Below are 14,282 nucleotides of genomic sequence, written 5' to 3' on the forward strand. Positions count from 1 at the left end.
TCCCAGTCCCGGGCGCTGAGGCCGTGTGTCTGTGGTTGCCTTTCCAGGTGCTGGGCCTGTCCCAGGGCAGTGTCAGCGACATGCTGTCCCGGCCGAAGCCGTGGAGCAAGCTGACCCAAAAAGGCCGCGAACCCTTCATCCGGATGCAGCTCTGGCTGAATGGCGAGCTGGGCCAGGGTGTCCTGCCCGTCCAGGGGCAGCAGCAAGGGCCAGGTAAGGGCAGCCCCGCCCTGGGGGCTGCAGGGAGGTGGGGATGTCTGTGCAGGGAGGCCCCCAGCCCTGCCCTCGGCTGCCGCCTGAGAGCTTCCCCCTTCCTCCACCACCTGTTGCCATGGGACTGACTTAGTTTTTAGGAGAGAGAAGATTGTGCCTAGCTAATTTTATAAGCAGCAGAAAATGAGTTACCAATTAAGAAAATGCTGTTTATACACAAATATAGGTAAAAGTCAAGTAGCTAAATCAGGGAATCGGGAAAGGAAATCAGCCAAAGACACAGAATGCAGGGGAGCATGGGCGACAGCTTCCCAGCCCGGGCCCAGCTTCCTTTGCCGTTCCGTCCCTCCCCGTAAGGCGTGGGGGCCCTCCCGTGGGCCTTGGGCCCCTTCCGCTGCGCCCCCCCCCCCCCCCCGCTGTGCTCCGGGTTTGAGGAAGCGTCCACCTCCCAGATGTGTTCCCTCGTTAACCGTGCCCCCCTCTCTCCTTCAGTCCTCCACTCCGTGACGTCGCTCCAGGACCCCCTACAGCAGGGCTGCGTGAGCTCAGGTAACTAACCATTTCTCTTGTTTTGTCTGAAATACGTCCCTGACTTTTACGTTTTCCTCTGGTCCGTCACGGGCAGACTTAAAGGACCCCTTGTTCTGGAGCCAGTGAGCTGAAAGCTCGGTGTCCTCTTGGCAGACTGGCTGCATCAAGGCCGTCGTTTCTACAGGAGGGGAGAGTGGACAGCCCAGGGCGGGTCCCTCCAGCCCAATCTTGCAGGGGGGCTGCCAGACTCATAGCAGGGGACTGGGCACAGGGAACGGGCGTTGCTCTTCCAGCAGGGTCCTCAGCAGCCATCTGGGAGCGAGAAGGAAGTGGAGGCAGGCGGGGTCGAAGCCCAGAGTATGAGGCTCAGAGGCGTGGGACTGAGGTTGGGGTCCAGCCTGGGCGGGGGGTGCTGGAACGTGGCCCGTGTCTCCGGGGGGCTGCTTCCTAAGGTCTGGTGTTCGAGGTCGCGTCTCTGCCACGTGGACCCCTGGATGCCGCGGCCCAGGCTGGCCCACGCACCCGCCTTGCCCTACCTGGGCTCCTGCTGGCGCCAGGCTTTTCCCGCCCGGCTTTCAGGAATAGCCGGTGTCCTGAGCCCTTCCTCTCTGCCTTTCTTTGCATTTCCAAACATGCGGATGCGTCTCCACGTCCCGTTGATTCATCGAAAACACAAACAGAGCTAAGCGAGGCGCGTGGAGCCCGCCAGCCTGCTGCAAGGTTTAGGGAAACACGTGTCGTGAGGGGAACAGCTGGGCGGCAGCGGCCGCTGCAGCCTCGAAACACCGACCCCAGGCCCAGATGCCGCCAGAGCGCCACGCGCAGCACGGTGCCCAGTTGACGGTTCCTCGTGTTTGCGGTGTTCTGCCTCGAGGGTGGAAGGCTGTATCTTCCCCGAGCCGTTGGTTTTCTTGGCTGCACATCTAAATGGAGAGGTTGTCCCCTCTGGAAGGATCAGGTGTGCTTCCTGCTCCCTGCCTTTCTGTGTTGGCCAATTTAATTAGCAAGCGCTGGCTCGCATTCAAAACCCATCAGGGAAAAGAACGGACGCCGTTGTTTGGGCTCGAGCTTTGCAGACCTCGGCCTGGAACCTTAGCCTCGCCTCTTGCTCTCAGGGAAAGTCGGCCTCCTGTTAAACTCTGAGAGTAGTTGCTGCCCCATCAGAGTCAGGACCCAACTTGGCATCAGGTGACTAACGGTTTTTAGATCAAAATCCCTCGTTCCTAAATAAAACAAGAACGCTGCTGCCGTTCCAGGTCGGTTCCGATCCATGCCAAGACCTTCTCCGTGTCTGAACAAATCCTTAAAGAACAGCTTCTCACTTTTTATTGTATAGCAAAGCATCGCTACTGTGCTGGAACCTTCGTACAGCAGTCACATTGCCAGCCTAGGAAAACCTCACAGGGCTCCTAAGAGGAATATAAATGATATTTGTAAGATATCAAATTACTTTATAAAATAAAGTGATGGCAAACTCGCCGGGAGCCCGCAGATTGAAGGCGGGAGGGAGGAGGGAGGCGCGATGGGGGCGGGAGGCGGGGGGGGCCTCCGGGTAAAAGCGAGTGCTGCAGAACTTTCCCCTGGTTTCTGTGAAGAGGCAGCAGGCAGGCCTCTCCCTGTGTCACCTCAGCAAGGTGGGCGGTGGATTGCAAATCGCTCTCTCTCGAAACACCCGTGTTATGAATCAGCAGTAAGGAAGCCATCAGGAGAAGTGATGACTGTGGCGATTGTGGGGAAAAACAGGAAAGCATCTCTTATCTTCTAGGAAAATATAAAATGATTTTTTTTTCTTTTTAGGGCCACACCCATGGCACATGGAAGTTTCCAGGCTAGGGGTCAAAGCGGCGCTGTAGCCGCCGGCCTGCCGCACAGCCACAGCAACCCCGGATCCTTAACCCACTAAGCGTGGCCAGGGATCGAACCTGTGTCCTCATGGCTATCGGTCAGATTTGTTTCTGTTGAGCCACGATGGGAACTCCTGGAAAATAGACATTTTTTAAAATACCGTGATGGTGGTATCTAAACGAAAAATGTTTCTCTGGATCAGGAAAGACTAGAAAGTGCCTGTCAAAATGAAAAGAAAGACGATCATATAGTGGCAAGATTGTGGGCGGTAGTTTTCCTTGTTTGAAATTTCTTTACTACCAGTGTTTTCCTTTCAAGAGGGTTTCTAAAAATTAAAGTAGCTGTGCCTTTCAGTATGTGGAATTTAGATTTGAGAATTAGAGTTCTCTTATAATGATGAGTGTCGGTTAAGTCGTTGGGATGAGTGACTCTGGAAGACTCCAGAATCTTCTTGGGCAGCTTAAAAAATCAGCGTCTCTGAGGAAGCGTTCAGCACTGCTCCCCCAAAGGCAGGTTCGCACACCTCTGGCCTGGAATTTCTCCAGGATTCTGATTCCCTGCTCTCTCCGTGGTGACCAAGAGGCCCCCAGACCCAAAAGGATGTTCTGTCCTTGGCGCCAGGAGGCCTCTGCCGAGGGCAGCTCAGCACGGTGGAGCCAGATGGCTGCAGGGAGGTAATTCTAACCCTGGGCTGGTCTGTCGCTGAGCATTGATGGGGAGCCCTCGGCGTTTGAGATTTCAGGCTACCGAACCGACCTGGCCATGGGTTTCGCCTCCCAGGTGGAAGGGCCATGGGAGACCCGCCCTCCGGCCACAGCCCAGGTCTGAGCAGAGATGGCGCGGCTCCCATGCCTGGCTCTGCCCGTAGTTACCATGGCGATGAGGTGCCCTGGGAGTGGAGGGCCTCGCTCATCTAAACAGCAAACTGCTGACACGGGAATGTTTTCCTCACTGAGGATTCCTGTCGGCCTCTCTCTGCCCAGCTCTGCTGCCCTCGCCATCTCCGTTTTCCCTAAGATCGGTATCTCAGACTTGCCCATGGGTTTTACGGTAAAGGAGAGAGAGAGGCTGCAGGGTCTAGTGCGTCTTCGTTTTTTTTCCTCCCGGAGGATGTCACCGTTTCTAAATGCTCCTTTGATGATCCCAGCATTGGGGTGAATGGGCTTGGACATGGGGGGACATCCGTGCTGTTTTCAGCAAGTGACCCATGCTGATTTTGGAAGCTATTGATGCCTCGATGAAGAGTAAGGAGAACAGAGGGGGAGTGATTTTAAAAAAAGAAAGAGAGAGAGAGAGAGAAAGAAAGAGAAAGAAAGAAAGAGAAGAGAGAGAAAAAGAAAAAGCAAAAACGGTTTGCAAAGGACAGGACTTCAGAGCAGTTACCTGCTCCTCTGTTCCCTGTAGTCCGGTTTCCCACCAGCAGTTCTGAGCTGGCGTCTCGGGCTGCCTTTGCCCTAATGCAGCAGGCCTGTCTGAAGGCGGAGGCGCAGGGGTGCTTTGGGCTCGGTTTTCGGGGTCTCCCTTTCGTCTGTCTCCCATCCCAGCTCTTATCCATTAGTGGCCCCACACTGCTGACTGTAGCAACACGCCAGGCGCAGGGGGCGCGCTCTCAGAAGAAGGGAGGGGCCCCATCAGCCTGGTTTTCTTCGAGTGTGGCCCCCAGTGTTTGCTTATCGGTTAGCAGGGCTGTTGTGGGATTTTGTTGTCGTTTGGTTGGTTGGTTGGTTTTTGGTTTTGGTTTTGGTTTTTTGGCCGCACCTGTGGTACGTGGAGTCTTCCAGGGCAGGAATTGAACTCAAGCCATAGCTGGATCCTCTACCCGCAAAGCCACCAGGGAATTCCGACAGGGTTTTTTAAAAGGAAGAAAACCATGAGATGGAATGAAGGGGTGTGTGTCTGTGGGTAGGTAGGTACATAGATATGATCTGAGATTGGATTTTTTTTTTTCCTTTTCATTCCTTAAAGCTCATTTCTTATTCATGGCTCCTTGGTGTGATTAATCTATTTGCCCCAAGGGAAAGGAGACAGGAGACGACTCTCAAAGGGGGAGAAGGAAAGAGGAAGGAACAAATTTTCCTGGATGCGACTTAGTCATTGCATTAGGGAGAACGCAGAGAGGAGTCACCCGCCACCCACACCCACCGACTCAGCCTTGTGACTTTGTGCTGGGGGAGTGTTTCGTTGCAGTAGCTAACAAGCTTCCCTGCCAGCTGTACTAAGGGAGAGGCTGGCCTGGCCTCTTCGGATTAATTATAAAGTACCCAGCTTTTTCCCAGCGTGTCAGGCAGGAACTGTGGCTTCCAAGTCTCCGCCCATGGAGAATTCCATGGCTCCACGTCGCTGTTCTCACACAGCAGAGCACCAGTTGCCTCTCGAGAAGGCGGCAGCTGTTAGTCCATCTCTAACGTGGGTGGTCCCGTGTGACCCTCCCTGACACGGGGACCACAGGGTAACAGGCTGTATGTGGCCGTACGCAGCCCCCTCCCCGCCCCCAGTAGGGACAGGCCAGCTTTCCTTCTTGACCTGCGTAATGGCTCCGCTTGGTACCCACGGACCGACCCGGAGGACGTGTTTACCGTTTCAGCGCTTTGAACTCAGCAATAGGACCCTGATGCAGCTTCCTTGAATAAGCAGTCAGTTCCTCAATTCTAATGACTAAGTCAGGGAGGGGCAGTGGGATAACACATTAAGAGGAAAAGGAAAGGGCTTAGCTGTACCCCCAGAAGATTCCATGGCGCCGTCTCAAGCAGGCAAGACGCTTCATTCATTGCCCTAGACTCGGTCTGATCTGCTTTGTTTTGTTTTTCTTTCTTTCTTCTTTTTTCTTTTTCCCCCGCTTCTCTTTCATGGAAATAAATCAGGAAAGTAACTGTTGATGCTCTCTAAAAAGAATTATCCTTGGGAGTACCCTGGTGGCCTAGCAGGTTGAAGATCCGACCTTGTCACTGCTGTGTCTTGGGCTGCTGCTGTGGCACAGGTTTGATCCCCCCTGGTGGAGCCATAAAAAAATATATATATATATTCTTACCCTCATTTATTTTGAATAGCTGAAAAGATTCATATATACATAACTGATTTATACATGGCCATAGACAACAGCAGAAACAAAAGAGAATTCTGGATGTGTCCTCCCTAAGCAGGGGCCACTGCTCTTTTTTCCTGGGGCTGAGCTTCCTGCACCCACTCACTGACTATGAAGTTGGCCGCAAGAGGAACCAAGTGCCCATTCATTTCTCTTTCTTGAGTGGACCCTGCATGAGGGCATTTTACTTTCATCCAGATAAAGGAATCCTCTGTTCTAAGATCAGAAAAGACAGGTTTCTGGGATCAGGCACAACCCACCTTACTGTCGTCTGTCACGTGGTACGTATGTGCTCAGGCCCATGGCGGGGGGTGGGGTGGGGCGTAGTGCTGAGGGCGCCCCAAGGGGGAAGCTGGGCCTTGAAGGGCAAAGGGGTCGGGGAGAAGGACATTCCCGGGGGAAAGCTCTGTGTGGGCAGAGGTTCATTGATGGGTGAGGACATGGTATGTGTGTGGAAGCTTTGGGAAATAGTGAAAATATTAGAAGCCCCTAGTTCAGAGGTCTTTTTTTTTTTATTACTACTATTTTTTATTTGATAGGCCGCACCCGCGGCATATGGAGGTTCCCAGGCAAGGGGTCCAATCAGAGATGTAGCTGCCAACCTGTGCCGCAGCCACAGCAACACCAGGTCTGAGCCACATCTGGGACCTACACCATAGCTCATGACAGTGCCGGATCCTTAACTCACTGAGCGAGGCCAGGGACCGAACCCTCCTCTTCATGGATACGCATTGGGTTCTTAACTTGCTGAGCCACAGTGGAAACTCCATTTTTTTTTTTTTATAAAGCAAAAGTCCCTAATTTATTTTTTTAAAAGCCTTTTATTCTTTTGAAATACTAGAGGCAAAGTGGATTACAGAAGAATTTTGTCCTTTATGTAGGTTACACTATTGCTGCCTTGAGGCGGATACAATAAGAAAAATAATGGACAGCAGGACAGAAGGGGGCTCCTTGTTCCTTTGGGGTGCCCTGCGTGCGTGGCAGCACCGGGCCCAGGATGCTCGGCCTGCCCTGTCTCACCCCCAAAGCCTCCTTCCTGCGGGGGGCGGCTCTTTCCTGAGAGGAGAGGCTTCCAGGGTGCAGAGAGGCGGCTGGGGCTTCACAGACAGCCCCCACTGGGCTGCACGCTGGCAGAGGAGGGTGTGCTTCTCGCACGCTCCCTTGAGGGGTGACTTGTTGGCGTCACCTCCCTGTATCCCCCTACATGCCTTCATGCTTTTCCAGCTCTCCCAGCCATTCCGAGCATTTGTGGGATTCCTGGTAGGGACCGGCCACGTGAGCCAGCAACAGCCTCCCTGCAACATGAGCCCCGGAAGGCAGAGGAGTGCGGAGGCCCTGTGACATGGGGGTGGGACGATCCGAGCCCAGCCTAGCCTGCCCCTCCCCTAGAGCGCCCTGCACCTGCAGGCCCTGCACAGGCATCCCTGAGGCGGCAGCGAGGCAGCTGCTCCTCGTTCTGTCTCAACGCAGCAAATGTCGTCATCTCCATCCCTGGGAAAGGCTGTCCCAGCACAGATGAGCCCCCTAGGCTCTGTGTTCCTCGAGTGGGATTGGTGGCTGTGTGTGTCCAAAATAGAGGGGAGAATCAGAGTCACCCAGGATAAGAGATTTAGAGGACTTCTTTTTAATTATGGTTTGTGAGGGGTTTTTTTGTTTTGTTTTTTTGTTTTTGAGTAAGTAAAAAGCGTCGTGGTTACAAAATGCAGGATTTAAAAGAGCTTACACCCTTTTTAAAAACACAAGTCGCCCCCACCCTCATCCCCAAACCCCCAGGCACTTGCCGCCGGGCCCTGCGCTCCTGTTCTTCTTCGGAGTCCGCATTGAGATGTCTGTTGCAGGCAGAGGGAGCGCGTGAGACCCGAGGTGTGCCTGGCTCCTCTCGCCTGGCGGTAGGTAGCCTGTGGAGACTCCCCTCCACTGGGAAATAAAGAACTTACTCTCCTCTTTTCACTGCTAGAGGGAGTTCCTCTATCTGGACCTCCCATATTTTATTTAACCAATCACTAGTGAGAGATGTTTAGACTGATTTTAACAGCAAAACCTCAGGAAAAATCCTGCAGTGACTGGCATTGAGCACGCATGAGCTGCAGCAGGACGCGGTGCGCTCAGGGCAGACCACAGAGGGCTTGTCTCACCTCGGCCACCAGCAGCTGTGTGGCCTCAGGCAAGTGACACAACCTCTCTGTGTCTCCGTTTCTTCTTTAAAACAGGAAAAATAAAGTCCCTGTCTCCTAGACTGTAGGGAGTTTGAAATGAGTTCGTGCACAGAAGCCTCTAGAGCAGCGGCTGGCAGGCACAGTGGAGGTGCTAGTTGAGAGTCCGCTTTTCCTACTGCTGCCCGTGCCGTCACACCTCACTGCTTGTGCACACAGAGAGCTACAGTGTAACGCATGTGCACACGTGAAATGTCAGGCTCCTGGCTTTAAAACGGGGAAAAGATGTCGTGGCTCAGCAGTAATGAACCCGACTACTATCCATGAGGTTTTGGGTTTGATCCCTGGCCCCGCTCCGTGGGTTAAGGATCTGACATTGCCGTGAGCTCTGGTGTAAGTCGCTGATGAGGCTTAGATCCAGCGTGGTTGTGCTTGTGGTTGTGGCTGTGGCATTCGACCCCTAGCCTGGGAACATCCGTATGCTGGGGGTATGGTCCTAAAAAGACACACACACACACACACACACACACACACACACACACACACACACACACACACACACACACACACACACAGAAAAGAGGTCCAGCATTCACTGCTCGGGTGGCAATGGTGAAGTAAGAGCACTGCTGGGTGGCAGTCGGCCCAGCGGGTCAGCTCTCCCGATTCCTGGCTTCCCTGAAATACCATCCATCTTTGAAAGTCTCCCATCCTTCTGCCATTCCATGAACTTGACCCAAAATCTTGAGCCTCAAGAGGAAAGACTGCAGATCAGCACTCCGGCCACTTGGGGCAAAGTAGCACGGACCCGGGCCATCTTCCCTAGACGTGGGGCTGGCTGTCAGCCAGGTTCCCCGCACCCCTCCCTCCCTCTGCTTCTCCCGGTTCCCTGGACCCTCAGTGCTGGCATGGCGGTGTCCCCTTTTGGAGAAGGCCCCCGCGGGCCCTGGTCACGGGCCTCTGGACACGTCCCCTTTCTCTCCCTTTAGACTGGAGAACCAAATTTACAGGACACTGGGCATTCGGTACAAGAGGCAAAAGTAGGTCATAGGAGCAAATGAGGACTTGCGTTTTCAATGGTTTGGTTCCAGGAAAGGATGCGGGCGCTTTAAATGCTTAAAAATCTCAAGCACTTTTTTAAAGGTGGTAAGAATAAAATGAAGAAGCGCACATATTTACATTTTTGATGTGCCAAGCGCAGTGCTAATACCTTTAATCCCTAAGCAGTAAGCGGAAGGATGCTGCGAGATGAGGGGCAGTTTGCCCTTAGCCCGGGAGGAGGTGGAAGGAGCACACGTGGTCCTGAGACCAGGGTCTTGCTGCCACAGAGGTGCCCTGAGGACTTGGTCCCCCATGATGGGTGGAGGGTTGGTCCCCGGAGCGACTGGTCAGAGAAGTCAAGACCACGATTCAAAACAAGGAGCAAAACTGAGCTCATCTTACAAACGGACATGTATTTTAAAATCAGATCCAAGATGAACAGGGAATAGAACACGCAGACGTCTCAGTACCAGGAGGCTGGGAGCTGGGCAGAAGGGAAGGAAACCCAGCCGCGAATCAGTGGCACCGTCAGACCCAAGTTTATGAACAGAAAGTGTGTGACCCAGCTGGCCTGTGATTCAGGTCCATGCTGCTTTGAACCCCCTTCCAGGCTGATCTAAGGAAAATACTCACCGTGGTGCAGGGTGCTCCCCCTTCCAGCCTTCAGCGGCCGTGCCTGTCCCTGCCCGTGGCCCTCAGCCAGCCCAGGACCCCGGGCCCGGCCCCCCTCTGACCCTGATTCTCGGGAGTGAGAAAGGGGGTCCCCGAGAGAGGGAAGCGAAGCCAGGCAGCTTCCATCATCACCTTCATCTTGATTCTGTGTTTTGTTCTTCCCTTCAGAACTGGAATCCTAAATATAGCCTGAGCCTGAATTGGCAGATGTTGGGTTTGTCCTTTATAAGAGGGCCAAAATTAGGCTTGTCATTTGGCACCTAAATAAAGCAGCCACACCGCCTTTGTACCAACTTTGCAACGAGGAGGGGTTGAAGTTGCAGCATCTCACGTGATAAGGGAACTTTCTCAGCACCTCTGAAGCCAAAAGGCTGTGTCCCGCGGGGCGTGCCTTCCTCCCGGCTTGACCCTCTCGTCCCTGAGTTGCGGTCAGTTGTGTCCCAGGTGGTATAAATATCTTATGAAACTGGGAGAGGAGGGTCCTTAGTCCACAGAAATCTCCCTTGGAGAGACCGGCGGTGATGACTCTGATTTGGGGGGGAAAGAGCAATCTGTCCAGGGTGCCTGGAGCCGGGGTAGCAGAGGGGCTCCCCAGGGGCAGCGGAAAGATGTTATAATCAATTACCACATCATAACACTGATGTATGATAATTACTGAGTGTTTCTCCTGAGATAGTGCAGCATTTGGCTGGGATGCAGTTCTTTCATGGTCCACTGCCTGATTAATATGCAAATAATAGGCTGATTGCATGATGAATGCAGAAAATGAGTTCGCTGATAACGTGAGCACTGAAGCGGGAAGATGATAAATTACTTTTACTGACTGTCGTACATTAAGTACCCTTTCTCAACAATTTCATCACAAATTAAGTAAAGCAGGATGGAGAGATTAGGAGGAGGTGTAAAATAATGTACCTTAATAGCTTTTCTAATGCCATCACACGCAAGGACGATGTCACTGGGTTCTGCTCGGCACGGCCCGGGGCCCGCGTAGGGCCAGCTCGGCGCACTCACCTGCCCACCGCCGCGAAGGCGGAAAGCGGCCCACTGCCCCAGCGTGTGACGCGATGGCTTCCATCCGCACAGATTCTCCGAGGTGCATCCTGTTTCAGCCCAGACATCGTCACCCACACGCCAGGCCGCCTGGCGTCGTGGGGACAGGCTGCTCTTGGGGCAAACGCCAGGGCCTGGGTGCAGATGGGCACTTCAGAGCCTGCTGTGCACCAGGTGCCCAGGGGGCGGGAAGGAGAGATTCTGAGCTGCAGGCCTGAAAGCCTCAGGAAGAAGGCAGCGTTCAAAGCCAACTCTTAGCTCCTCCAGCGCTTAGCAATCCAGGGAATTAATTCCACTGTCAGAATGGCGGGCTGGGCTGCCTGAGCGTCCCGACCGGTGAAGGATGGGCAGGTTTGCCCAAAGCCGGAAAGGAACCCCGGAGAAAGAGGGGGAACACGGGCACGCGGGCGCGTGCACTCACACACAGAGTGATTAATCTTTGATTACAGCAGAGCAGTTTAACGAGAGGGTTTGTTTTTCCCATCTCCGTAATATATATTTAGACTGTTTGTATGACATACATTTTCCCTTAATGCACAGGGACGCGGCGATAAGTGTTCCTGCACACAGCTGGTGCGGTAATAAGGTTATTGAAGGTAATTTGAAAGCATTATTTCTAAATCAGTATGGATCAGTAGAAAAGCCGGGAACGGGGCGAGCGCTGTGCTCCTGCAGCAGGGCCAGCTGTGTCACCCAGTGGTTCCCGCAGCCTCGCCAGGCCGGGAGCTCCCCACCAAAATCAAGTTGTCACTGAAGGAAGGCTTTGCGTTTTGAATATTCCTAAACTCTGCTCTTGACATGCGTATTTTCCTTAAGAGCTTATAAAAGATACACACGAAAAATAATGGAAGCCCAAGGAAGGTGCAGAAGCCCGGGTCCCCTGCAGTGCCCACCCCTGGGCTCAGGCCCACATCCCTCGGGCAGCTGCCCCGGGTGCATCTCAGTCAACTCGGAATTGCTAAGATCCTTTCTCAGCGCCTTCGACCCCGCTGTGCTTTTCCCAGTTCGGGGAGGAAAGAGGAGGGGGAGAGACCCTCCCAAGAGTGAGGGGAGCGCCGAGTGGCACCCAATGGGAAGAGGTCTCAGCTGCATCCTCTGCCCCCGTGTGCCGACCTCCCGTCAGACCCGTGTTCGTCGCCCCCTCCAGTGAAACGCAACCAAGGTCGAGCTCAGCCTTTTCTCCCCAGGACGGCCCCGCCTCTGGTGTTCCTCCTAAAAGCTCTGCCCACCCCATCACTCAGGCCAGGGACTGGCAGCCCACCTACACCCTCCCCCCCGCGCCCCCACCGTACACACAGTTTCTATTCCTAAACAACTCTGGTTTCTCTTCTCTCTATTCCCGCAGCCCCGTACCCTGGCGCAGATCTCAGATCACCTCTTTCTGTCCAGTACGCAGCCAGGACCATCTCTCCAGATTGTGCAGCCTGCCGGCGCCCTCCCTGGGGTTAAACTCCCGCCTTCTGGGAGTTCCCGTTGTGGTCCAGCACGTTACAAACCCGACTAGTATCCATGAGAATCGCGCGTTCAATCCTTGGCCTTTGCTCAGTGGGTTGAGGAACTGGCGGGACTGTGAGCTGTGGTGTGGGTCAGAGACGCAGCTTGGATCCCGCGTTGCCAGGGCTGTGGTGTAGACCGGCACTTGCAGCTCCAATTTGCCCCCTAGCCTGGGAACTTCCAAATGCCACAAGTATGGCCCTCAAAGCTTAAAAAAACAACCAAAAAAAAGTCCCGCCCGCTTAGTGTGTGACGGCCCCTCCTCCCTGTCTCTTTCCTGTTCCTGCCTCCCCAGCCTCAGTTAAGTGTCACAGTGCTCTGAGTTGCCACCACCCCCTGCACATCCCTACCCTAGTCTTTGTCACAGGGCCTTTGTGACAGCGACTTGCCTACTGGTGTCCGCCTGGCTCATCACTGCCCCCACCTCCTAGCACCCTCCTGGCAAGTAGAGGGTTCCCTCATTGCATGAAAAACACAGGCCCTTTCTGCAAGTGGCCTAGAAGTCAAGCCTGGGGACGTAAGCTAGAAATGGCACCGGTTAAGGAGAAACCTTGCTTTTATTCAGCAAGTTTGCTTTGTTAGTCGTGGATGTTGGCTTCCAAGTCATTGTGAGTTTCTTCGGCAGACTTTTGAAAAATGCTCACACAGGAGTTCCCATTGTGTCTCTGTGGTAACGAACCCAACTAGTATCCACGAGGACGCAGGTTCGATGCCTGGCCTCACCCAATGAGTTAAGGATCTGGCGTTGCCATGAGCTGTGGTGCAGGTCGCAGATGCAGCTCGGATCCCATGTTGCTGTGGCTGTGGTGTAGGCCCGCAGCTGCAGCTCCGATTCAACCTCTAGCCTGGGAACTTCCATATGCCACAGGTGCAGCCCTCAAAAAAAAAAAAGCAAAAAACAAAAAAAACAATGTTCACGCATGCACATCAGTACCTACTATCTCATTGTTACTGTTGAAACGAGCGCTTTCGTAGGTCTGCTGAGATTTTCAGTGATGTAAGGCAGGGCCCAGGCTGGTGAGGGCCAAAGAGTATTGCCAGCCCGCGGCCAGCGAGGAAGGCGGTAGGACCTGGCTCTCGGGAGGGGTGTGTGCTGACGTGTGATGCCGCCTTTGGGAGGGGGCTTTCCCAGGGGCAGGGGGAGACCCACCAGGTCTGGGGCACTGAGCCCCCCTCCCTCCCCCACTGGCATCAGGTGCACCCCTCGGAGAAAAGGCTGTGTGTAGTAGGGCTGCGTCAGGTGCGCGGATGTGCTTCGGTGTGTTGTTGGGTTACTTCTCTTCCTTTCTCGGTAGAAAGTGTGCGGAGACGTCCGGGGGCGGGGGGTGCTGACAGCTCCTGCGTGTCTGTCTGATGGCTGTGACAGTGTCCACGTCTTTCCTTTCAAACCCCTGCTCATCGGTCACAAGACCACTCGTACCCAAAAGCGAGACAGCTCCACGTTCTCGCGCTGGCCGTGTCTAAGAGAGAGAGATGTGGCTGGATAACAGCGCGGTGGTCCCCCCGGGGCCAGAAGTGTCTGCTCACGGAGGCTCAGAGCCACCAGTGCCGCCCCCTGGGAAGGGTTTGGTGCTTGGGCTGTCAGAGAGGGTCCCCACGTTACCATGTGGCACTAGAACACAGGAGAGTAAATCAGGCTGCCGTTCACCTTTGCCACAGGGAAGCTGGTTGTTTCTTTTTTGTTGGGGTTTTTTTTGTGTGTGGCTTTTTTTTTTTTTCTTTTTGGGTTTTTTTGGGGGGGTTCTGGGGTTTGTTGTTGAGCTCATTATTTCCAAAGAGGCCTGTCGGCCATGAACCCCCCCCCCCAGGCGGAGGTCCCTCCGGAGAGGAAACGCCTGAGTCCCCACGTTTCAGCTCAGGTTCGGTGTCCCCATCATGATCTCCGCATCTGAGCTCGGCCGGGAAGCATTCTGGGCTGGCGGGCACCCTCTGGACTGGTCATCACTGGCAGCCCGGAAGGCCCTCCAGCTGAGCAGGGTCCTTCCAGGCCACCAGGGCCCTGCTGGGCAGAGACGCCAGCACCAGGTGCTCCAGAACCTTCTGCACGTCCTTGCCCCGCCCGCAGTGGGGCTCCACCTGCAGCCTCTGCCCGCCCAGCACCCCCGCCTCTGCTCTTTGACTTCCTCCCTCCCTGGTCCCCGTCCCCATGCACCAGGCCGTGACCCTGCCGCTCCCCCTCTGCTCCTCGCTTTCGCCCC

The 14,282-nt window shown here is 54.5% G+C and overlaps 1 protein-coding gene across 6 annotated transcripts in view; it reads left to right on the forward strand.

Annotated features, from left to right (window-relative positions):
• CUX1 (cut like homeobox 1) overlaps window positions 1-14,282 on the forward strand; it is a 352,855-nt gene that overhangs the window by 290,210 nt on the left and 48,363 nt on the right. For 3 of the 6 annotated variants that reach the window (XM_021086267.1, XM_021086265.1, XM_021086266.1), the window contains exons 19-20: window positions 48-213; window positions 706-762. The exons of the other annotated variants lie outside the window; for them this stretch is intronic. In XM_021086267.1, coding sequence (XP_020941926.1) covers window positions 48-213; window positions 706-762 — 223 coding nt within the window. The remainder of the gene's footprint in view (window positions 1-47; window positions 214-705; window positions 763-14,282) is intronic. 6 annotated transcript variants of the gene reach the window in all.

Source organism: Sus scrofa, chromosome 3 (assembly GCF_000003025.6).
Source record: "Sus scrofa isolate TJ Tabasco breed Duroc chromosome 3, Sscrofa11.1, whole genome shotgun sequence".
Taxonomy (NCBI): Eukaryota; Metazoa; Chordata; class Mammalia; order Artiodactyla; family Suidae; genus Sus; species Sus scrofa.